The 23,652-nt window shown below is 46.5% G+C and overlaps 1 protein-coding gene across 11 annotated transcripts; it reads left to right on the forward strand.

The window, feature by feature from the left end:
* The first annotated feature begins 4,979 nt into the window (after positions 1 to 4,979).
* Positions 4,980 to 22,964, forward strand: LOC103783591 (leukocyte immunoglobulin-like receptor subfamily B member 1). 11 transcript variants are annotated; one of them, XM_034946392.3, is made up of 17 exons: positions 4,983 to 5,569; positions 15,440 to 15,556; positions 15,949 to 16,030; positions 16,193 to 16,228; positions 16,422 to 16,709; positions 16,858 to 17,151; positions 17,388 to 17,684; positions 17,938 to 18,240; positions 18,559 to 18,609; positions 18,898 to 18,948; positions 19,291 to 19,329; positions 19,568 to 19,693; positions 20,047 to 20,122; positions 20,202 to 20,239; positions 20,500 to 20,552; positions 21,437 to 21,595; positions 21,674 to 22,964. In XM_034946392.3, exons 2-17 carry the CDS (start codon positions 15,554 to 15,556, stop codon positions 21,818 to 21,820), a joined length of 2,043 nt encoding a protein of 680 aa, XP_034802283.2. In that variant the 5' UTR covers positions 4,983 to 5,569; positions 15,440 to 15,553; the 3' UTR covers positions 21,821 to 22,964. The 11 variants fall into 11 exon arrangements, 9 of the variants coding, with proteins under 9 accessions (XP_034802290.1, XP_054958942.1, XP_034802283.2 ...); XM_034946393.3 differs by having other exon boundaries at positions 4,984 to 5,569; positions 21,440 to 21,595; XR_004667994.3 differs by lacking the exon at positions 21,674 to 22,964 and having other exon boundaries at positions 4,980 to 5,569; positions 20,202 to 20,343; positions 21,440 to 21,524.
* The last annotated feature ends 688 nt before the right edge of the window (positions 22,965 to 23,652 follow it).

The raw sequence follows: 23,652 nt of genomic DNA on the forward strand, positions 1-23,652 counted from the left end.
CAAAGGAAAATAAATTATTCCACCAAAAAGGCAGATGCACCTATATGTTCATTGCAGCACCATTCCCAATAACAAAGATGTGGAATAAACCCAGGTGTTCATCCAACAATGGATTGGATATATGGACCATAGAATGCTACACAGCAATCAAAATGGAAATCATGTCCTTTGCAGCAGCATGGATGGAGCTAGAGGTCATTAGCCTAAGTGATGCAACGTGGAAACAGAAAGCCAAACATAGCACATTCTCGTAAACAGGAGCTAAACACTGGGCACATGTGGACATAGATAAGTGTCTGTTCATGTCCTTTGCACACTTTTTAATGGGGCTCTTTCTTTGTTGCTTGCTGATTTGTGTAAGTTGCTTCTAGATTCTGAATATTAGGCCTTCACTGGATCTGTAGGTTAATGAGGTCCCACTCATCAGTTGTTGTTTTTGTTTAATTGCGTTCAAGGACTTAGCTGTAAACACTTTGTCAGTGCCTATAACAACAGGATGTTTCCTGTGATTTTTTTTTTCTTTGAGACAGAGTCTGGCCCTGGCACCGGAGACACTTAGAGTGGGGAGAGAGGGAGGAGGGCAAGGGCTGAAAAAGTGCCTGTTGGGCGCTATGCTCACTACCTGGGTCTACGGATTTATTCGTTCTCCAAACCTCAGCATCACGCAATATACCTTTCTAGCAAACTTGTGTTATGTGCCCCTGCATTCTAAAATAAAAGTTGAAAACAATAATAATAATAATATGGAACTAGAAATTAATAGGCATGCATCTTAGCAATATAAACTCAAGTACAAAATGGAAGAGGCCCACGTTTTAGAGATTTTGAAATTTAAAACACCTATAAATGTGATTGTATATATAGGCATGTAGGGACAACTGGGCTTCAACTGTAAGAACTATAGGTGGAAAGTGGAGACTCTTTACTGGCCTGAGAGCAAGAGACAGCCCTGAGTCTTGGTGTCTGACGAGAAGAAGTATGTGTTTCTGTTCCATTCTTGGTCAGAAAAAGGTGTTATAAAGAAGAATCTTGGTTCCCTGTCTCTTTTCTCATGCCAGATACTTCTAATAGTAACTATACATGTGTGTATATATGTGTATATATATATTTGTCTTTATAAAAGCTCACATCTCCCAAGTATCACACAAAACCCTTTTTGTCTTTTTTTCTACACCCCATGGAGAAGTACAAACAGGATGTGATACTCTAATATCACTCAGTTTTCTAAAATAAGTAGGTTGCAATTTCCCATGAAGTGAAACTATTCCTAGTTCACATTGAGAAAGTACCAGATTCAGTTTCTCATAGGACCAACAATTGTCTGGACCAAGGGAAATTACAAATGGTCTGGTCTTACATTTTTCTCCAGCTACCTGTGATGATCTCTAAGAGTTTGTGGTTGCAGATAAAAAAGTATATCACTCAAGGCAGGGTGCAGTGGCTCACGCCTGTAATCCCAGCACTTTGGGAGGCAGAGGCCAGCAGATTATATGAAGTCTGGAGTTTGAGTCCAGCCTGGCCAACATGATGAAACCCCGTTTCTACTAAAAATACAAAAATTAGCTGGGCATGGTGGCAAGCACCTGTAATCCCAGCTACTCGGGAGGCTGAGGCAGGAGAATCGCTTGAACCTGGGAGGTAGGAGGTCGCAGTGAGCCGAGACTGCCCTACTGCACTCCCAGCCTGGGCAACAGTGTTAGACTCTGTCTCAAAAAAAAAAAAAAAAGTGTATCACTCAAACTGACACCTTCATGGATCTTAGAACCTTGATCACGTTCCCATGAGAATTCCATTCATTCCATTCAAGAAGATCTAACTTTCCTAAATATCTATGCATCCAACACAGCAGCACCCAGATTCATAAAAGAAATTTGTAAAGACCTTCAAAGAGACTTAGACTCCCACACAATAATAGTGGGAGACTTTAATACCCCACTTACAATAGGACACAGATCATCAAGACAGAAAATTGACTAAGATAATCAGGACCTGAACTCAGCTCGATAGATATCTACAGAACTCTCCACACCCCCAAACCAGAATTTACATTCATCTCATCACCACATGGCACATGCTTTAAATTCAATCACATAATTGGAAACAAAACACTCCTCAGCAAATTCAGTTTGTGACAACTGAAATCGGCACAAACCACTCTCTGACCACAGCATAATCAAATTAGAAATCGAGACTAAGAAACTCACTTAAAATCATACAATTACATGGAAATTAAACAACCTGCTCCGGAATGACATCAGGGTAAATAATGAAATTAAGGCAGAAATTAAGAAGTTATTACAAACTAATGAGAGCAAAGATACAACATGCCGGAATCTCTGGGACACAGCTAAGGGGGTATTAAGAGGAAAATGTATAGCACTAAATGTCCACATCACATTAGTTGTGATGACCTAACATCACAACTAAAAGAACTAGAGAACAAAGAGCAAACAAACCCCAAGGCTAGCAGAATACAAGAAAGAACCAAAATCTGAGCTGAACTGAAGGAGATTGGGACACACACAAAAAATCATTCAAAAGATCAGCAAATCCAGGAGCTGGTTTTTTGAAAAAAATAATAAAATAGACTGCTAGCTAGACTAATTGAAAAAAGAGAAGACTCAAATAAACACAATCACGAATGACATGGGGAATGTTACCATTGACCCCAGAGAAATACAAACAACCATCAGAGAATATAATGAACACCTGTATGCACATAAACTAGAAAATCTAAAAGAAATGGGTAAATTCTCAGACACATGCAGCCTCCCAAGACTGAACCAGGAAGAAACTGAATTCCTCAACAGACCAATAATGAGCCTGAAATTGGTTCAACATACACAAATCAATAAACAGATTCATCGCATAAACAGAACTAAAACAAAAAACCACATGATTATATTAATGATGCAGAAAAGCCTTCTGATAAAATTTAACATCACTTCTTGTTAAAAACTCTAGTTAAACTAGGTATTGAAGGAACATACTTCAAAATAATAAGAGCCATTTATGACAAGCCCACAGCCAACATCATGCTGAATGGGCAAAAGCTGAAAGCAATCCACTTGAAAACTGGCACAAGAATGCCCTCTCTCACCACTCCTATTCAACAGTATTGGAAATACTAGGCAGGGCAATTGGGCAAGAGAAAAAAATAAGGCGTATTCAAATAGGAAGAGAGGAAGTCAAACTATCTTTGCTGCAGATGAAATGATCCTGTATCTAGAAAACATCAACCCAAACATCAACCCGAGATCTTCTTAAGCTGATAAACAACATCAGCAAAGACTCAAGATACAAAATAAATGTGCAAAAATCACTAGCATTTATATACCAATAACAGTCGAGAGCCAAATCAGGAATGCAATCTCATTTACAGTTTACACACACACACACAAACACACACACAAACACACACACACAATACCTAGGAATACAGCTAACTAGGAAAGTGGACAATTTCTTCAAGGAGAACTATAAAACACTGCTCAAAAAATTAGAGATGACACAAACAGATGGAAAAATATTCCATGATCATGAATAGGAAGAATCAATATCTTAAAAATGGCCATAGTGCTCAAAGCCATTTATAGATTCAGTAATATTTGTATTAAGTTATCATTGAGATTCTTCACAGAACTAGAAGAATCATATGGAACCAAAAGTTTTAAATTTAAAAATTCATATGGAACCCAAAAAGAGCTCAAATAGTCAAGGCAAACCTAAGCAAAAACAAAAACAGAAAACCAAAGCTGGAGGCATTATGTTACCTGACTTCAAACTATACTACAGGGCTACAGTAACCAAAACAGCAAGGTACTGGTACAAAAACAGACACATAGACCAATGGAACAGAATAGAAAACCCAGAAATAAAACCACACACCTACAACTATCTGATCTTTAGGAAACCTGACAAAAAAAAAGTGATGGGGAAAGGATTCCCTATTCAACAAACTGTGCTGGGATAACTGGCTATCCATATGCAGACAATTGAAACTGGACCCCTTCCTTACACCATATGCAAAAAAACTAACTCAGGATGGATTGATTGATGGATGTAAAACCTAAAACTATAAAAACCTGGAAGACAACCTAGACAATACATTCAGGACACAGGCACGGGCAAAGATTTTATGACTAAAATGCCAAAAGAAATTGCAACAAAAGCAAAAATTGACAAATGAGATCTAATTAAACCAAAGGGTTTCTGCACTGCAAAAGAAACTGTAAACAGAGTAAACTGACAATCTACAGACTGGGAGAAAGTTTTTGCAAACTGTGCATCTAACAAAGGTCTACTCTCCAGTATCTTTAAGGAACTTAAACCAATTTACAAGAAGAAAACAAACAACCACATTAAAATGTGGGCAAACGACATGAACAGACGCTTTTCAAAAGAAGACATACATGTGGCCAACAATCATATAAAAAAAGCTCAACATCACTGATCATGAGAGAAATGCAAATCAAAACCACAATGAGATACCATCTGATACCTGTCAGAATGGCTATTATTAAAAAGTCAAGGGACACATGTTCTCAGGACCTTCTGAGGGCTGATCACTCATATTTGGCTCAGAAAAATCTCTTTTAATATATTACAGAGTTTGACTCTTTTTGTCCACAATAATTTGGTGCCTGAACACGTGAGGCCTCAGATAAGACTCAGGACCCCAAAGGAGTTGTCTCAACCTGGAGCTAAGGTACCAGCAGGGGCCCACTGAAAGCCTCCAGGATTTTGAGCTTCTTCTCTGCCAGAAGTGGTAAGTCCTCCTGAGCCCCGACCTCCCTTTGGTTGACGGCCCTTTATTTATTCTGATCTACTATTTCTTTTTCTTTCTAGGAAGTTGTTGTTTAAGGATCCTACTTCTAGTTGGGAGATACATTCTAAAGGGTCTTCTCCATTGCTTTTCTCCCCAAATTAATCTCGATTTTGCTTGTCTGTTCACATTTGCATGAGGAACTGAACTGTTGTTTTCATAGGGAAATGAGAGACTGTGTTTCCTCAGCTTAAAAAAGAAAGGGCATTTTGCTCCTCCCAGCCAAAATGTGGGAAGTGATGAGGGGGGCTTGTGGGAGTGTCTGGGGGTGGGTGGACCCCATCGTGATGTGAGTGGCCTACAGGGAACACCCAACAAAATGAGTTTTAAAAAGGCTTGTCCAGGAAGCACATATCGAGCTGGTCACTCTGCATTTTGGGCCCTCCTGGAGGTATTTAGACCTTCGGAGAGAGAAACTGAGACACATGAGAGGGAAGAAATGACTCAGTGGTGAGACCCTGTGGAGTCCCACCCACAACCAGCACACTGTGACCCACTGCACAAACCTCTAGCCCACAGCTCACTTCCTCCTTTAAGAAGAGAAGAGAAAAGAAAAGAAGAGGAGAGGAGAGGAGGAAGAGAAAAGAAAAGAAAAGAAAAAGTGGGAAACAAATAATCTAAGAATGAGGAGAAAGCAAGAAGAGTGACCCCCTTGTGGGCACTCCATTGGTTTTATGGTGCCTCTGCTTGCTGGAGTTTGTGTAAAACAAAAATAGTATGGTCTTTGTGCACATTTACATCAAGGTAAGAGAGCCCTAATGGCGGCTTGCACGCTATAGAGTTCCTAAGTTCTCTCTTTCTCTATTTTCTTTTCTGCCTGCTTTACATCTGCTGTTACCTTTCTACTGAGATAAAAACCACTGTTTAGATCCAAATTTTTTTTGCAAGCTGGTAAATTTATATTAATATCTCATGGCTAGAGTTTTGAAGTAAAAGCTACAGTATGTCTGTGTGTGTGTGTGTGTGTGTGTGTGTGGTGTGTGTGTGTGTGTTTAAAAGCCTTTATGATAGATTTCTATAATTTTATGTTTAATTGGCAGTGAACCCATTTTAATTTCCCTCTAACACACCAGACTTCTTCCTCTGTACTTTGAGATGTAAGTTTTGCTGATTTTTTCTCCTAAAAAGTGTTTCCTGTAACATGGAAATTTAGGGTTATTTAGCTGACAACTGTCTGGGGTAAGGAAACAGGTTATGAAGAGTTTGAAAGGGTTGGGCGTGGTGGCTCACACTTGTATTCCCAGCACTTTGGGAAGCTGAGGTAGGTGACTCATGTGAGATGAGGAGTTCAAGACCAGCCTGGCCAACATGGTGAATCCCTGTCTCTACTAAAAATGCAAAACTTAGCCAGGCAGTAGTGGCACACTCGTAATCCCAGCTACTTGGGAGACTGAGACAGGAGAATCGCTTGAGCATGGGAGATGTAGGTTGCAGTGAGCCGAGATCATGCCACTGCATTCCAGTCTGGGTGACAGAGTGAGCCCCTGCCTCAAAAAAAAAAAAAAAGAAAAAAAGAAAAAAAAGAGTTTGAAAGTTTGAGATAGGAAAAAAAGAGGTTTTTTGAATCTATAAGATGTACTTCTATCAGCATGCCTAATGCGTCCATGAATCTGTGTGTGGTGTACATAATGTTTCACTACTAAAAATATACAAAAGAGCTCTAATTAATTGGCTTAAAGAAAATAAAAGTGCTTAAATCAAATACTTTATCAGAACAAGATGCTTCTTCAAGTTCACTTAAGTAAAATCTTTAATAAATAAGCTGGCTTTAAAATTATTGGTAAAATAAGATTAGAAATGTCTTAAGAATTGTTAGCGTTTTTGTTTGCGTTTATTGCATAAGTGGTTTTGTGCTTATCCCTGCAGAATAGTATAACATTTGCCATAAGGGTTATAAAACTATAAACATGGCCAGGCACGGTGGCTCATGCCTGTAACCCCAGCACTTTGGGAGGCCGAGGCTGGTGGATCACCTGAGGTTGGGAGTTCAAGAGCAGCCTGACACATACAAAACAAAATTATAAACCCAGCCCAAAACAGAATGATCTTTGCTTGTATAATTTTTAATAAATAAGCCATGTAATATTGTTGGTTAAATGAAAACAGCTGACTACTGAGATATTGGTTTAAAAAAATAACTTTATATTTAACCATAAGTTCCCTTACTTAGGTAAACACCTGAAATTCATAGTTTATAACATTGGTTAACAGGCAATTAACTTTAAGTGATGACCGTCACAGTGTTCATAAATAATCTAGGTAAACAATTAAATAAGTTTATCAAGTAAATGCAATGGAATAAATGCCTATAAACAAACTTGTCACATAATTTACAATCTAAAGTTATATTAAATAATAGATGTTAATTGACTAGCTGGGTAATTTATAATTTAAAAATTACAGGAAAACATTTTTAAAAAACAATTCTTATTAAAAGATAAATATCCGTGTTTAATTCAAAGCTTTTTTAAAAGTTATGTATAAAACAAGATAAATGGAACCAGGAAATAAGAGATGTAAAGACAGTTATAAATATAAAGAGGAATTTTGGTAAAAAAGATGAAAAGGAAAGTAATTTTACACAAGAAAGTCTTATGTAGTGAATTTTTGTCCTGAAATAAAATAACTGATAGTTCAAGAAAGAGGGATATTTAGGACAAAACAGGCAGTTTAAGCATGTTGTAAGTGGTCTCTGTAAGTCACAATAAGACTTTTTTTAAAACAAGAAAGGTTGTGTAATGTAGTTGGTTATGATTAAGAAATAAATTATAATAGTCATTCTACAGATGGGTCTTTGCTATTTAAAAAACACACACTAATACAAAACTAAATAATTGGTTAAAACAAGGTTTTACTAAAATGTTAACTTATTCTTAATGCAAAAAGTTTTTAATTTTTAAATTCTACAATCTGTCTTTTTGAAATTCTTCCAATGAATTTATCGAAGTTCGGCTTTTTCTCTTTTGAAAGGCCTTGGATGATAGCTCTCTCCCTCACCTTGTGTTGGCTTCTGTAACTTTTATTAATTATCTAAAGTAAGAGAGGAATTTTTATTTAAAAACAGAAAAATGAAATATCTTTTAGACCTGCTCTTTTTATTCTGTATGCCTGTTATATCTGTATCTTCATATGTGTTATCTGGAAGTGATACTTCACTACCAAACTACATGAAACAGCTCATCAGTTGTCTTTTTTTAAAAAAAGTAAGTCCTTATCAGATTGGCAGACACTAGCTAAGATGCCCTTGAATTCACCTAATTTTAATATTTAGTAAAATTAATTTAGTAAATTTAATCTTAAAACTCTCTCCAGTAATTAGAGCTATGTTATGTTAAACCTCGTTTTTTTTTTCACTTGAAATTTGGGTTACTAAATTAAAATAGTAGGAGTATAAAATGTTTTTGGTGACGCATATAAAACACAAGGATATGGGTTTTGCAAAAAAAAAAGTAGGTTTTTTTCTAGTTAAGAAACTGTTTAACAGTTGCTTTAAAATGAAGAAAAAATTACAGAGATAAAACTAAATAAAAAGAACAATTTAGCCAGGACAACAAAAGTTAACTCTGAGACCTGTGATTACCAAGAAGATACTTGATACAGAGGAAGGGCAAAAACAAGTAACTATTAAAACCAGAGGGTATAATGCAAAGGAATTGTTCTACTTTTTAGATTGTTATCATCAGTTTCTTAAAAATAATCTATGTAGTAGATTGTAAAAAATAACCACTTTAAGGGCCAAATTCTTAATTTTTTTTTTTTTTTTTTTTTTTTTTGAGATGGAGTCTCGCTCTGTTGCCCAGGCTGGATGGAGTGCAGTGGCGCCATCTGGGCTTACATCCGCCTCCCGGGTTCATGCCCACATTCTTAATTTTAAATGCTTCAGAATTTAAGAGCTTGTTTGGATTGATGCAGGACCCGTAGCTCACTATTAAACAATCACTGATGAGTATATGAGATCCAAATGCACAGGAGGTTATTCCAGAGAGAACAACCAGCTCAGTGGACCAGACAAACGCCACTGAAAGGTCTGTTGGCCCTGAGAAGGGGACTAGCCAACTCTCCCAATAAAACACCAAGTGCAGCATCCCAGATGAAGCAGTGAATATGCTTTGTATGCGAGCCAGGTGGGGCTGGCGTATGGAGCATATGAACCAAGTAACTATTAAAATCAATCAACCGTCGGTGGGCACTTAGTTTGGTTTCATGTCTATGCTGTTGTGAATAGTGCTGCAACAAACATAATGAGTGCAGTTGTCTTATTTATTTATTTTTTATTTTTTGAGATGGAGTTTCATTCTTGTTGCCCAGGCTGGAGTACAATGGTGCCATCTCTGCTCACTGCAACCTCCGGCTCCTGGGTTCAAGTGATTCTCCTGCCTTAGCCTCCCAAGTAGCTGGGATTACAGATGCTCGCCACCATGCCTAGCTATTTTTTTGTATTTTTAGTAGAGACAGGGTTTCACCATGTTGGCCAGGCTGGTCTCACACTCCCAACCTCAGGTGATCTGCCTGTCTTGGCCTCCCAAAGTGCTGGGATTACAGGCGTGAGCCACCACACCCGACCCAATTGTCTTTTTAATATAATGACTTCCTTTGGCTGGATACCATGTAATGGGATTGCTAAGTGAAATGGTAGTTCTATTTTTAGTTCTTTGAGATAGCTCCACATTATTTTCCATAGAAGATAAACTCATTTACATTCCTACCAACCATGTATCTTGCTAACATCTGTTGGTTCTGACTTCTTAAAAGTAGCCATTTTGACTGATGTAAGTTGATACTCAGTGTGGTTTTAAGTTGAATTTCTCTGATGATTAATGGTGTTGAGCATTTTTAAATGTGTTTGTTGGCCACTTATATTTCTTGTTTTGAGAAATGTCTGTTGACGGTCTTTACTCAGTTTTCCATAAAGTTGTCTGTGGTTTTTTTTTTTCATGTTGAATTCTTTGACTTCCTTGCAGATTCTGGACATTAGTCTTTTGTTGGAGGCATAATTTGCAAATATTTTCTTCCATTGTGTAGGTTGTCTGTTCATTCTGTTGATTGTTTCTTTTGCTGTGCAGTAGCTTTTAATTTTAATCATGTCTCATTTGTCTATTCGGGGGTTTGTTGCATTTTTAAGGGTCTTTAACATAAGTCCTTTGCCTGGACCAATGTCCAGAAGAATTTTTCCCAAGTTTTGTTTTAGGATTTACAGTTTCAGGTCTCACATTGAGGTCTTCAATTCATCTTGAGTTAATTTTTGTACATGGTGGGAGATAAAGCTCCTGTTTTATTCTTTTGCATATGGCTACCCAGTTTTTCCAGCATCCTTTATTAAATAGGGTGTCCTTTCCCCATTGTTTACTTTGTTGACTTTAGCAAAGCTCAGTATGTTGTAGGCATGTATCTTTATTTCTAGTTTCTCTATTCTGTTCCCTTGACGTCTGTGTATATTTTTGTACTAGTAAATGCTGTCTTAGTTACTATGGCCTTATAATATAAATTGAAATCAGGCAATGTGATGCCTCCTGTTTTGTTCTTTTTGCATTGAATTGTTTTAGCTGTTCAGGCTGGTTTTTGGTTCCAAATGAATTTAAAAATTGCTTTTTCTCTAATTCTGTTAAAGAAATGACATTTGTAATTTGATAGGAATTGTGTTGAATCTGTAGTATGCTTTGGGCAACATGGTCATTTTAACAATATTGATTCTTTCCGTTTGTGAGCAAGGAATATTTTTCTATTTGGTTGTGTTGCCTACAATTCCTTTCATCAGCATTTTGTCATTCTCTGTGTAGAGGTCTTTCACCTCCTTGGTTAAATATACTTCTCAGTGTGTGTTTGTGTTTGTGTGTTCTTAATTTGGTTCTCAGCTTGAATGGTACTGATGTATAGAAAAGCTACTGATTTTTGTAGCTTGATTTTTTTATCCAGAGACTTTACTGAAGTCACTTATCAAGTCTACGAGTCTTCTGGAAGAATCTTCAGGGTTTTCTAGGTATATGATCGTGTCATCAGCACACACAGATAATTTCACTTTCTCTTTTCCAATGTGGATGCACTTTCTTTCTTTCTGTTGCCTGATTGCTCTGGCTAGGACTTCCAGTACTGTGTTGAATAGGAGTGGTGAGAGTGGACATCCTTGTCCTGTTCCATTTCTTGGGAAAATGCTTTCACTTCTCCCCATTCAATTTTAATGTTGGCTGTGGGTTTGTCATATAAGGCTCTTATTTTGGGGTATGTTTCTTTCATGCCTCGTCTGTTGAGGGATTTTATCATGAAGGGATATTGGACTTTCTTGAATGCTTTATCTGCATCTATTGAGATGATCATATGCTTTTTGTTCTTAGTTTATGTCATGAGTCACTTTTATTGACTTGCATATATTGAACCATCCTTTCTTCCCTGGAATCAAGCCAACTTGATCATGATGAATTATGTTTTTGATACACTGTTAGATTCCGTTTAACAGCATTTTCTTGAGGATTTTTGCACCTGTGTTCCTCAGGTTTCTTGGCCTGTAGTTTTATTTTTCTGTTGGATCCTTGTCTGATTTTGCTATCAGGGTGATATTGGTTTCATAGAATGAGCTAGGAAAGAATCCCATCACCTTGATTTTTTGGAATACTTTCATTATGATTGGCACCAGCTCTTCGTTGTATATATGGCAAATTTCGACTGTGAATCCATCTGTTCCTGGGCTTTTTTGCTGGAAGATTTTTAGTACTGATTCTTTTTTGTTACTTGTTATCGGTCTGTTTAGGGTTTCCATTTTTTGCCTGTGCGATCTTGGGAAGTTGTATGTGTCTAGGAATTCATTCATTTCTCTAGGTTTTCAAGTTTATGTGCATAAAGCTGTTAAAAGTAATCTCTGATGATCGTTTGTATTTCTGTGGTGTTGGTTGTAATGTCAGCTTTATCATTTCTGACTGTGCTTATTTAAATCTTCTCCTTTTTTTGGTTAGTGTAGTTAGCCATCTGTCAATTTTATTTATGCTTTCAAAAAACCAACTTTTTATTTCATTGATTCTTTGTAATGTTTTTGTCTCAATCTCATTCTTTATCTGTCCTTTCAGAGTTTCCATTGTTTTCAGCATCCATCACTAGCGAGCTAGTGCGATCCTTTGGTGGTGCCACAATATTGAGATTTTTCACGGTGTCAGAATCCTTACACTGATTCCTTCTCATCTGGAGAGGCCTCCACTTACTCTCTTCGAATTTATTTTCATTTGGATGGGATTTGTTTTGCGCATTTTCCCCCGGCCCCGCAGGGAGGGTGACTGTAGAGCATGTTGGGAAGGGTCTTTTGGCTTTTCCCATAGCTTTGGGTGCTTCTGCAGCAGGGTTTGTGTCGGGCTGTGCAGCTCAAATTGCGGCCAGGAGCTGGTGCTTAAGGGTAAGAGCCACCCTCGGCACAAGCAGGTGGATATGGACCTGGTGTGTTTCCTGTGAGGTGCTGACTGTTGTTTCAGGGGAAGGGCTGGACCGTGGAGTGTCAGGTGCCCTGAGCTTCCTGTTCCACGGGGGAGAGGGAACACCCCTGGGCAGAGCTGGAACCCCCAGCTTGCCCACAGATATCCCAGTGATGAGTGCAGGCACTAATCCTGATGAACATGGCTGGAGCAGCTCCTAGTGAAATGCCCTGAGGTCTCTGCGGGGGATGAAGGAGCTACACCGTTTCCAGTCCCATAGGGAGGAACGTTGTCTGTCTCCCTATCACACCCGTGCTCCAGGGCTCATGAGTCTCAGTTCAGACACACACTGTTGTCTCTCCCCAGGCCACAGTGTGGCTGAGGGCCATGGGAAACACCTGCCTTGCCACTCTCTGCAGGCGTGGTTCCAAGGCAGAGCCTCCTCCCTCAGCCCAGTGCAGACCCTGAGCAGCTGTCTGTTGTCTGACGTGGTAGCTGCTTCATGTAGGTGGGATGTGGGGCTTCTGCCTCTCTGGATGGGAGAGTGGACGTCAGTTGTGGTGGTGTTGCTGGCTGAGTGGGCCCGACCTCAGGCCCTGGGGTGAGCGGTCAGGTGTCAGCAGGGTAGGAAAGGGCAGGTAGTTCCCAGATCGCAGGCCCCTAGGTGGCCGGCTGGACAGTGTGTGTGAGTCCTGAAGGGGCTGGACTGGGTTTCAGCTGCTCCGGGGTTCAAATGCTGGCTGTGATGGGGAGGGATGGGCTGGTCCCCAGGGCATAGGCAGAACCCTCAGGCGGGGCAGGCAGAAGGCTCAGGTGGTAGAGCCTGGGGCAGATCACAGACCTGTGGGGACTGGGCTCTCAGAAGGGCTGGGGGCTACAGCTGAAATGTCCAGGTGGGGGCAGGGCAGCTGTGCTGTGGGCCTGTCACTAGGGAGGGCAGGGACCCTCGGCTGGGGCACTGGAGACTGGCAGCTGTGGGGCACAGGGCCCGCTCACACTTCCCTCCTGAAGAAGTGTCACTCGGTTTTGCTCTGGGGACACGCGAAAATGCCAGGCCTCCTCACACCCTCCCTGGGCCTGGGGCAGCAGGGGCAGAGGCAGAGGTGGCAGTGACTGCAAAGGGCTTGTCAGGGGCCTCTGAGCATTGGGCTTTCAGAGGAACCGAGCCAGAGCCACGGTGTTCGGGTGGGGGCAGGACGGGTGCACTGGGGCCCTGCAGCTGGCAAGCCCCATTAGCAGGAAGGAAGCCCCATTTCGCAGGAAGCAACAGAGGTGGGCAGCTGTGTGGTGCTCAGCTTGGCTGCTCCCGTGCCCCAGTTGTCATACTTATTCTGGGGCCCACAGAGGTGCCTGGCCTCCTCCCTCCCTGCTAAGGCAGTGGCAGCTGGACCCAGGCTGCTCAGGGATCAGAAGCCTGTGGGATTCCACGTGGGCTCCGGAGGCGCCTCTGCACCATCTCCAGGAACTCCCTGTGCCTCTGCAGGCCAAGGGGGGTCAGGGGCTCTCCTGTGACCAGGACTGTAAAGGGCCAAGACAGGGGTGTGGATCCCAGGGGCCTCACACCCACTCACCCTTTCCCTTTGTTAAGGAGCCTCTCACTCACTCACCCCTTCCCCGTGTTAGGGGGCCTCACACTCACTCACCCTTTCCCTTTGTTAAGGAGCCTCTCACTCACTCACCCCTTCCCCGTGTTAGGGAATCTCTCACTCACTCACCCTTCCCCGTGTTAGGAACCTCTCACTCACTCACCCCTTCCCCCTGTTAGGGAGGCTGTCACTCACTCACCCCTTCCCCGTGTTAGGGAATCTCTCACTCACTCACCCCTTCCCCATGTTAGGAGCCTCTCCTGGCTCCCACATTTTCTCTTCTCTTCTCTCCTCTCTGTGTCCTCATGTTTCTCAGGTGAACCCCAACATCCTCTTGGAAGATCCACTTGACCTGTTGGTATTTACTCGCTATTTTGGGTCCTCTTAGTGAGTAGGCAGACTCCAGCCCTTTCCACTCAGCCAACTTCAACCTCAACCCCCAGTCATTTTCTTGTCACTTTTTACTCTTGGGAAATCCAGTCCCAATGTGCTTGTCTTTCATTGGAGAATAATTTTCATTTTCTCCAGGAGTTTTAAAATTACTTTGTAATTTAAAAACTGCTATGTGGAAGCACATCCTTGAGCTCCACAAGGAGACACTGGGCAAGGAGACGAGGGCGCCTCACTATATGGAAGTCCCCCTAATAAATGCTCTATGCACACCCTGGTGTTTAGTGCTTCTTTCTTTGGAATCCCAGCAGCTCTATCACTGGACAGTTTGGTGCACTCCCTTGAGGGAATTCCCCTGGGCTGCTTGGGGTCCACTCCAGCCTCAGGTGTAGCTGGAGGATGCAGCCTCCCATCTTGGTCTGGAGCCCTGAGCCCCTCACTGTCATTGCAGATCCCGAGGTTCCTCTCCTGGCTCCACTCAGTGGTGGAAACCTCCACTCTAATGAGCCCTTGATGGTCCCAGGTCCCTGTGGCATCTCACCTGTGGCCTCTGTTCTTTCCTGTGGATCCATCTACACTTGGGAACTTCCACATCTCTTTTTCTGCTCATGACATTGATGCTCTGGGTATTTCAGAAATAGTACACGTCCATCTATCCATTAGGGTCAGATGTGAGATCCAGAGTGGACACATCAATCACCTACAGAACGTGGAGTCCAACACCAAGATCCTCTCACGTCCCAAACACCTCAGGTCTTACCCTCGTCTGGAAATCAAGCACAAATGAGCCCCTCCCAATGTTCCAGCACCACTGACCCCACAACCACTGTCACGAGTGGGATTTGTGACAACAGTCGCCAAAGGAAGAATCTGAGCCTCAGAGATGGTTCATTACCGCCCGAGGTCATGTAGGCAGTGGATGATAACCAGTCGTTGAATAAATATAAACTCCCTGTCCCACTCCCCAAATCAAAGCTCAAACATAAGTCATTGTTCCCAAAACGTTGAACAGGGATTGAGGTGCAGAGGGACGGCCAAGTAAGCAAGGGGCACCAAGGAGGCAGGAAAGACTCAGAGGTTTGTTCCCGGTGGGTGGGGGTGGACACTGTAGCAAAATATTTTAAAAAGGGGAAGTTGAGAGGGGACTATTTGGTTGAAAGAAAACCCACAATCCAGTGTCAAGAAAGAAGTCAACTTTTCTTCCCTATTTCCCTGCATTTCTCCTCTGTGCTCGCTGCCACACGCAGCTCAGCCTGGACGGCACAGCCAGATGCAAGATGCGTCTCTGCTGATCTAAGTCTGCCTGCAGCATGGACCTGGGTCTTCCCTGAAGCATCTCCAGGGCTGAAGGGACGACTGCCATGGTAAGGACCCCACAACGCTGTGCTGATGGACAGGCTGAAGGAGGGAGGGAGAGCTTGGGGGAGGCTGTGAGAAGGAAGGAGATGCCTCCACTCACCCTCATCTGGAAGGACAGACACAGGAAGGCACCAGTTTTATTTGCTGCTACATCCTGGCTCTCTGTGGGATGAAAACAAACCAGACAGACAGTGGCTGGGGGTCAGGAAAGGGCCCATTACTGTCTGAAATGATGCAGAGGGCCTAGTGACTACCCCCACCTCAGCCCTAAAGGAATGAGAGCCAGGCTCCTGGGGAGGGCAGTTCCACTTCCTGTGTGGCTGTAGATGACAAAACCCCATGACAAGAAGGACCCAGCCTCCGATTGGCCACACCCTGTGTGTCTCTGTCCTGCCAGCACCAAGGGCTCATCCATCCGCAGAGCAGGGCAGTGGGAGGAGACGCCATGACCCCCATCCTCATGGTCCTGATCTGTCTCGGTGAGATTTGAAGAGGGAGGGAGATTCTAACCTAGGAGGGACCTCACCCCACAGCAAAACTCTGGTCCCTAAGGAGACCCCAGGGGCTCACAAAGATCCCAGGGAGGGGAGGGCCTGCTCAGGCTTCAGGGGACAAATCCCTCACAGGGAACTCTCTTCCAGGGCTGAGTCTGGGCCCCAGGACCCACGTGCAGGCAGGTGAGTCTGTCCCCAGCTGTCCCAGGTCCCTCCTCCTCACTGGGGACAAGGGGCCACCTCCGTGCAGCTGGGGATGGGGAATAGCAGTTCTGGACTGACTGATGGGGGCGTCTGGAGAGTCCTGGCCTGAGAGCTGGAATCTGTTGGGTTGGGTGGGAAATGACTTAGAATCTGAACTCTGATTTCCTTCCAGGGTCCCTCCCCAAGCCCACCCTCTGGGCTGAGCCAGGCTCTGTGATCACCCAGGGGAGTCCTGTGACCCTCAGGTGTCAGGGGAGCCTGGAGACGCAGGAGTACCATCTATATAGAGAAAAGAAAACAGCACTCTGGATTACACGGATCCCACAGGAGCTTGTGAAGAAGGGCCAGTTCCCCATCCCACCCATCACCTGGGAAGACGCAGGGCGGTATCGCTGTTACTATGGTAGCCACACTGCAGGCCGGTCAGAGAACAGTGACCCTCTGGAGCTGGTGGTGACAGGTGAGAGGACACTCAGGGGTCCCAGCCCCAGGCTCTGCCCTCAGGAAGGGGGTCGGCTCTCAGGGGCATCTCCGCTCTCACAGCCCAGCCCTGGGGATGATGTGGGAGGTGGGAGCCCCATTTAACACGGTGCCTCCTTCTCTCCTAGGAGCCTACAGCAAACCCACCCTCTCAGCTCTGCCCAGCCCTGTGGTGACCTCAGGAGGGAATGTGACCCTCCAGTGTGTCTCACAGGTGGAATTTGACGGCTTCATTCTGTGTAAGGAAGGAGAAGATGAACACCCACAATGCCTGAACCATGCCCGTGGGTCATCCCGGGCCATCTTCTCTGTGGGCCCCGTGAGCCCGAGTCGCAGGTGGTCGTACAGGTGCTATGCTTATGACTCGAGCTCTCCCTATGTGTGGTCTTCACCCAGTGATCTCCTGGAGCTCCTGGTCCTAGGTGAGAAATTCACAGCATTGCCTGGAGTTCCCTGAGTTTCCCTGAGTCTCCAGGCAGGTGGGGAGGAGCCGCGTCTCAGGGCAGCTCCAGGTGGGATGATGTTGGGGCGAGAGGTCTCAGGGCTCCTGGGGCCAGAGATACAGGAAGATCAGCAGTGGTGAGGCCCCGGGGGAGAGGGAGGGTTTGTGGGGAAGCCTGAGGGTCGGCTCCTGGAAACCATGAGCACCTTTTCCCAGGTGTTTCTAAGAAGCCATCACTCTCAGTGCAGCCGGGTCCTGTCGTGGCCCCTGGGGAGAAGCTGACCCTCCAGTGTGGCTCTGATGCTGGTTACGACAGATTTGTTCTGTATAAGGACGGGGAACGTGACTTCCTCCAGCTCGCTGGCGCACAGCCCCAGGCTGGGCTCTCCCAGGCCATCTTCACCCTGGGCCCTGTGAGACCCTCCCACGGGGGCCAGTACAGATGCTACGGTGCACACAACCTCTCCTCCGAGTGGTCGGCCCCCAGTGACCCCCTGGACATCCTGATCACAGGTGAGGAGCCCAGCGGGTTCAGTCAGGGACCCAGGCTCCGCACAGGCCCTGCTGGGGGACACCAGGTGGTGATGGCCGGGATGAGGTGTGGGGGTCCTAAGGGAGGGAGAGACAGAGAGAGACAGGGGTGGGCGGGGAGGGGAGACTCAGAGAAAACAGAGACAGAGAGACTGAGGGTCCCAGGGAGAGGCCTGGGGAGGTGTCAGCTCAGAACAAGGTGGGGCAGCCCCTCACCCATCCTTCTTCTCTCTAGGACAGATCCCTGACAGACCCTCCCTCTCGGTGCAGCCGGGCCCCACAGTGGCCTCAGGAGAGAACGTGACCCTGCTGTGTCAGTCATGGCAGCAGTTCCACACTTTCCTTCTGACCAAGGCAGGAGCAGCTGATGCCCCCCTCCATCTAAGATCAACACAGAAATCTCCTCAGTACCAGGCTGAATTCCCCATGAGTCCTGTGACCTCAGCCCACGCGGGGACCTACAGGTGCTACGGCTCACTCAACTCCGACCCCTACCTGCTGACTCACCCCAGTGAGCCCCTGGAGCTCGTGGTCTCAGGTGGGGGCCTTGACCCTGTCCTCTCTGAGCTCAAAGGCTCAGCTCAGGCGCTGCCCCAGGAGAGCTCTGGTCTGGGATGGAGTGAGTGGGGGTCTGAGAGGGGCTCAGCCAGAGGGGGACTCACCCTCAGAGGGAAGGAGGAGAACGGGGCCCTCCCAGGCCTGCCCACACTCAGGGGTATCGCCAGCATCATGGACAGGAGAGGTGGGTGGAGGGAGGGGCTGGGGAGGCCACAGGGCCCATGTAGAGAAATTTGGTTTGAGGTGGAGACTTCAGGGAAGCCCCGGCTCCCCAGCCTCCTCTCACTCTTTTACCCAGGACCCTCTGGGGGACCCAGCTCCCCCACAACAGGCCCCACCTACACATCTGGTGAGTCCCTGAGGCTTCTGGACTCAAGGGAGTGCGGCCTCCCCCAGGGCAGCCCTGGGTCTCCCAGAGAATCCCATTCCCCTCAAAGACTCGGGCACGAGCTTCCCTCCAGGGAGCCAGGCAGAGCCAGAGGAGGGGCCACAGGCTCCCAGGGGCTCTGAGGCTGGGCTGGTGAGGGGCGGGGGGTCGAGGCAGAGGGAGATGTTGAGGCCCAGCCTGGGGGAGGAGCAGCCGGGCTGATGTGGGGAGCAGGGCAGCCCCAGCCCTCACCTCCCTATCCTGACCCAGCAGGCCCTGAGGACCAGCCCCACACCCCCACCGGGTCGGATCCCCAGAGTGGTGAGTGGGGGCTCTGAGTGGGAGGTGGGCGGGGTCCAGGGGAGGCAGGGGTGGGTTCTGTCCTAGGTTCAGGCTCCTCTGGAGGTGGTGATGTGGACAGGCCCCTCCCCTGCCTGGGCCTCAGTTTCTCCAAGTGTAAAGGCGAGAGGCCTGCAGGTGGGAAAGTTCCTTTCAGCTCTCACTCCCAGCTGTGCCCTCCTGGGAGAGGAGGCCCCTCAGGGAACCTCCCAGACCCGATTCCAGAGGGGGCCTGTCCTGTCCCACCTGCAGCAGAGACGGTGACCTGGGGCAGGGGAGGGGAGCAGAGTCATGGTTCAAGACAGTCAGGCTCTTTCCCTGCAGCTCCGGGACTCGGCTCTGGTGCAGGAACAAGGGCTGCAGGTCAGACTCCCGGGTTCCCTTCCCAGCTCTGCCGCTTCCTGGCTGGGGGCCCGGGGCAGGCGATTCCCCTCTCTGAGCGTCAGTTTTTCATCTGTAGAGTGGGTGGGGTGGATGTTTCTGTGCTGCACGACTGTTGTGGGGGTTGGAGGTGGTGAATAGAAGGTCCAGCAGTCACCTGCACACAGTAGGCGCTCATTTCAATGACATCACCCCCATCCCTGACATCATCGTGCTCAAGGTCTGGGAAGGCACCTGGGGGTTGTGATCGGCTTCTTGGTGGCCGTCGTCCTCCTGCTCCTCCTCCTCCTCCTCCTCCTGTTCCTCGTCCTCCGACACCGACGTCAGGGCAAACGCTGGACATCGAGTGAGTAGGGAATGGGGGGACCCTGAGGGCCGACTGAGGGTGGGCTCAGGGCACAGCCAAAGAGAATCCAAACCTCTGGGCAAATGCAGCTTTGAGAAACTGTTCCAGCATTTCTCAACAGGTGAATGGAGAAAGCACTTAATGTCAGTCCCATCTACAAATGTAAAGTGTCCTCCGGGCTCAGTCCCATCTACAAATGTAAAGTGTCCTTTGGGCTCTGTCCATCTCATGAGGTATTTGGAACATGGAGGCAGGAGTGTTTTCAGGTTTCCTTCCTTACCTTTGAGCTGTGTGTGCGGGGCGAAGGGGGCTCCAATGTTCCCAGGGCTGAGGCTCTGTCCTTCTTCCCCCAGACCAGAGAAAGGCTGATTTCCAACATCCTGCAGGGGCTGTGGGGCCAGAGCCCACAGACAGAGGCCTGCAGAGGAGGTAATTCTGTCCGAAGACCCCAGATTCCCACCCGCTCGTGGCCCATACACTGCCCCCAAAGCTCCCATTCCTCCCCCAGGTCCAGCCCAGCTGCCGATGCCCAGGAAGAAAACCTCTGTGAGTGAGAGGAAGAGGTGACCAGCCAGGAGGGAGATGGGGACCCCGAAGTTTCCGTAGCAATGGGGAAAGCGGCACCGGCTGGAAAGGGTCTGGGGCTCAGGGTGAGATGATCTCACCCCACACTGTGGGACCTCAGGGACATTGCAGCCCCTCCCTGCATCTCAGTGGCCCCATCTGGGAGCTGAGCAGGGGCTGGCAGGACTCAGAGGGCCCAGGGAACCTTCCCAAGAGACGAACCCCTTGCTCTGCCCCAGCAGATGCTGCCGTGAAGGACACACAGCCTGAGGACGGAGTGGAGCTGGACACTCGGGTGAGGCCCCGCCCCTGTCCCGGGCACCAAAGGCCTCCTGGTGCCAGATCTAATCCTGCAGGACTTCTCTGTCCTCCTTCCCCCGGCTCTCAGCATCGTCACGGTGGACCCCTCCTTGTCCAGCACGCTGCCTCCCGCCTGCTGCGACCTCACTCTCTCCTGCTGTCCTGGGACCTCGTGGGCCTCCTCCCGGGTCCCCTTCCTGCTCCTCATCCTCTGTTTGGCCGTCTGGTTGTTAGAGCGCTCCCCAGGCCTCAGGAGGATGAGGAATAAATGAACCACCTCGGTCCCCTGGGCTCCCCTTCATTCATTCATCCAGCGAGTGTTCCCAGGGAGCTCACTGTGGATTGGGCTCCCCAGGGGAGCTGCAGACACAGCAGGGAGCAAAGCCGCCCCTGCCTCCTGAGCTCACCTCATGGTGGGACACAAAATGCAAATAAATGCGCCGTGTCCAGGAGTGCAACGTGCTGTAAGGAACATAAACCAGGGAAAGGGCAGAGAGTGTGGGGCAGTGGGGCCAGTCTGAATGGAAGGGGAGGGCTGTCTGCTCAGCTGTCATCTGAGACGCCTGGACGGAGGGGGCCACACGATCCTCTAATGGACGAGCCCCTGCAGGCAGAGGAAACAACCGTGCAAAGGCCCCGAGGCAGCAGCGAGCTCTTGCAGGAAGGCCCGTGAGGCTGCAGCCAAATGGGCAAGGTCAGAGTGAGGAGCAGAGGCCAGAACCACAGGGAGGGAGCGGCCAGACCCTCCACGGCCTTAGGGCATCCCTGAGATTCCATCAGGAAAGGGATGTAATCGGATCACCCCGGGAACAGTGGGGAAAATTGACTCCAGGGGGTCAGGAGGATTCAAGGACACCCCCCACCACTGTCTCTCTCCAGCAGAGCCCACACGATGAAGACCCCCAAGCAGTGACGTATGCCAAGGTGAAACACTCCAGACCTAGGAGAGAAATGGCCTCCCCTCCTTCCCCACTGTCCGAAGAATTCCTGGACACAAAGGACAGACAGGCGGAAGAGGACAGACAGATGGACACTGAGGTGAGTCCTTTCCTCTCCAGACCCCCAGGCCTCCCCCACCCCCACCACGTTCCTTCCCTCTCACTCTCCCCCCTGCAGCCTGCTGCATCTGAAGCCCCCCAGGATGTGACCTATGCCCAGCTGAACAGCTTGACCCTCAGATGGGAGGCAATTGAGCCTCCTCCATCCCAGGAAGGGCCCTCTCCAGCGGTGCCCAGCATCTACGCCACTCTGGCCATCCACTAGCCCAGGGGGGGACGCAGACCCCACACTCCACAGAGTCTGGAATGCATGGGAGCTGCCCCCCAGTGGACACCATTGGACCCCAGCCAGCCTGGATCTACCCCAGGAGACTCTGGGAACTTTTAGGGGTCACTCAATTCTGCAGTATAAATAACTAATATCTCTACAATTTTGAAATAAAGCAACAGACTTCTCAATAATCAATGAAGTAGCTGAGAAAACTAAGTCAGAAAGTGCATTAAACTGAATCACAATGTAAATATTACACATCAAACGATGAAATTGGAAAACTACAAGCCATGAATGAATGAATTAGAAAAGAAAAAAAGTAGGAAATGAATGATCTTGGCTTTCCTATAAGAAATTTAGGGCAGGGCACGGTGGCTCATGCCTGTAATTCCAGCACTTTGGGAGGCCGAGGCGGGCAGATCACGAGTTCAGGAGATCGAGACCATCCTGGCCAACATGGTGAAACCCTGTCTCTCCTAAAAATACAAAAATTAGCTGGGTGTGGTGGTGGGCGTGCCTGTAATCCCAGCTATTTGGCAGGCTGAGTCAGGAGAATCGCTTGAACCAGGGAGTCAGAGGTTTCAGTGAGCCAAGATCGCACCACTACTCTCCAGCCTGGCGACAGAGGGAGACTCCATCTCAAATTAAAAAAAAAAAAAGAAAGAAAGAAAAAGAGAAAAAAGAAATTTAGAAGAATAACAAGTTATTCCAAATGAAGGCATAAGAAAGGGAATAATAACAATAATAAGAGGAGTTGTTCATGAGGAAAAACCAAAGCTTGAAAATTCAACAAAGCCAGTGAAGCTCATTCTTGAAAACATGAATCACACTCATGAATTCTAACTACAATGAGCAAGAGAAAGAAAGAGCAGGCACGCATTTCCATATGGGAGTGAGTCAGCAGACAGCCCTACAGATCCTACACACATTTTCAAAAACTAACAATGGAACAGGCGGCAAACCTATGCCAATATACTAGAAATTGCAGATTAAATAGATGAAATATTCTAAACTGGAGTTTACGTAATGAACATAAGAGTAATCAGAGAATCTGACTCATTTTAGATGTGTATGTGTGTATATATGTGTGTGTGTGTGAAAAACATTGATTATAATAAAAATGATCCCATGGTATAAACTCGAGTTCACGAAGCTTCATTGGTGATTTCTTACAAATACTGACACACTAATGAAACACACAAACACACCCAGAGCATCACAAATGTTTCTTGAGAATAGAAAAAGTGGCAATGTGCCCGGGTGCAGTGGCTCACGCTTGTAATCTCAACACATAGGGTGGCAGAGGCGGCAGATTACTTGAGGCTGGGAGTTCAAGACCAGCCTGGCCAACACGGCAAAACCCCATCTCTACTAAAAATACAAAAATTAGTCGGACGTGGTGGCGCACACTGCAGTCCCAGCTACTTGGGAGGCAGAGGCAGGAGAATCACTTGATCCCAGGAGATGGAGGCTGCAGTGAGCTGAGATCCCGCCCCTGCACTCCAGCCTGGTCAACAGAGCCAGACTCTGTCTCAAAAAATTAAAAAAAAAAAAGTCATGACATATAAAATAGAATTTTCCATTCTATAACAGGCATATTTTAAACTCTACAGTTTTTCTGTTTCAAAATAATATTTTTTTAAAATTTTATTTTAATGTTTTACTTTATTTTATTTGGCAGTTTAAAATTCTACATATTTAGGGTGTGCAACATGGTATTTTAATATGCCCTGTGAAATCGCTAGGTCAAGCTAATTAACATCTGTAACATCACGTAGTTATCTTTCTGTTAAGAGAACATTTAAAATCCACTTTCTTACCAATTT

The sequence above is a fragment of the Pan paniscus genome, chromosome 20 (genome assembly GCF_029289425.2).
Source record: "Pan paniscus chromosome 20, NHGRI_mPanPan1-v2.0_pri, whole genome shotgun sequence".
Lineage (NCBI taxonomy): Eukaryota > Metazoa > Chordata > Mammalia > Primates > Hominidae > Pan > Pan paniscus.

Coding starts and splice junctions, on each gene's coding strand:
- LOC103783591 (XM_034946392.3), top strand. Junction 16,031..16,192: donor CATGGTCCTGATCTGTCTCG/GTGAGATTTGAA, acceptor ACTCTCTTCCAG/GGCTGAGTCTGGGCCCCAGG. Junction 19,694..20,046: donor GGGCAAACGCTGGACATCGA/GTGAGTAGGGAA, acceptor TTCTTCCCCCAG/ACCAGAGAAAGGCTGATTTC.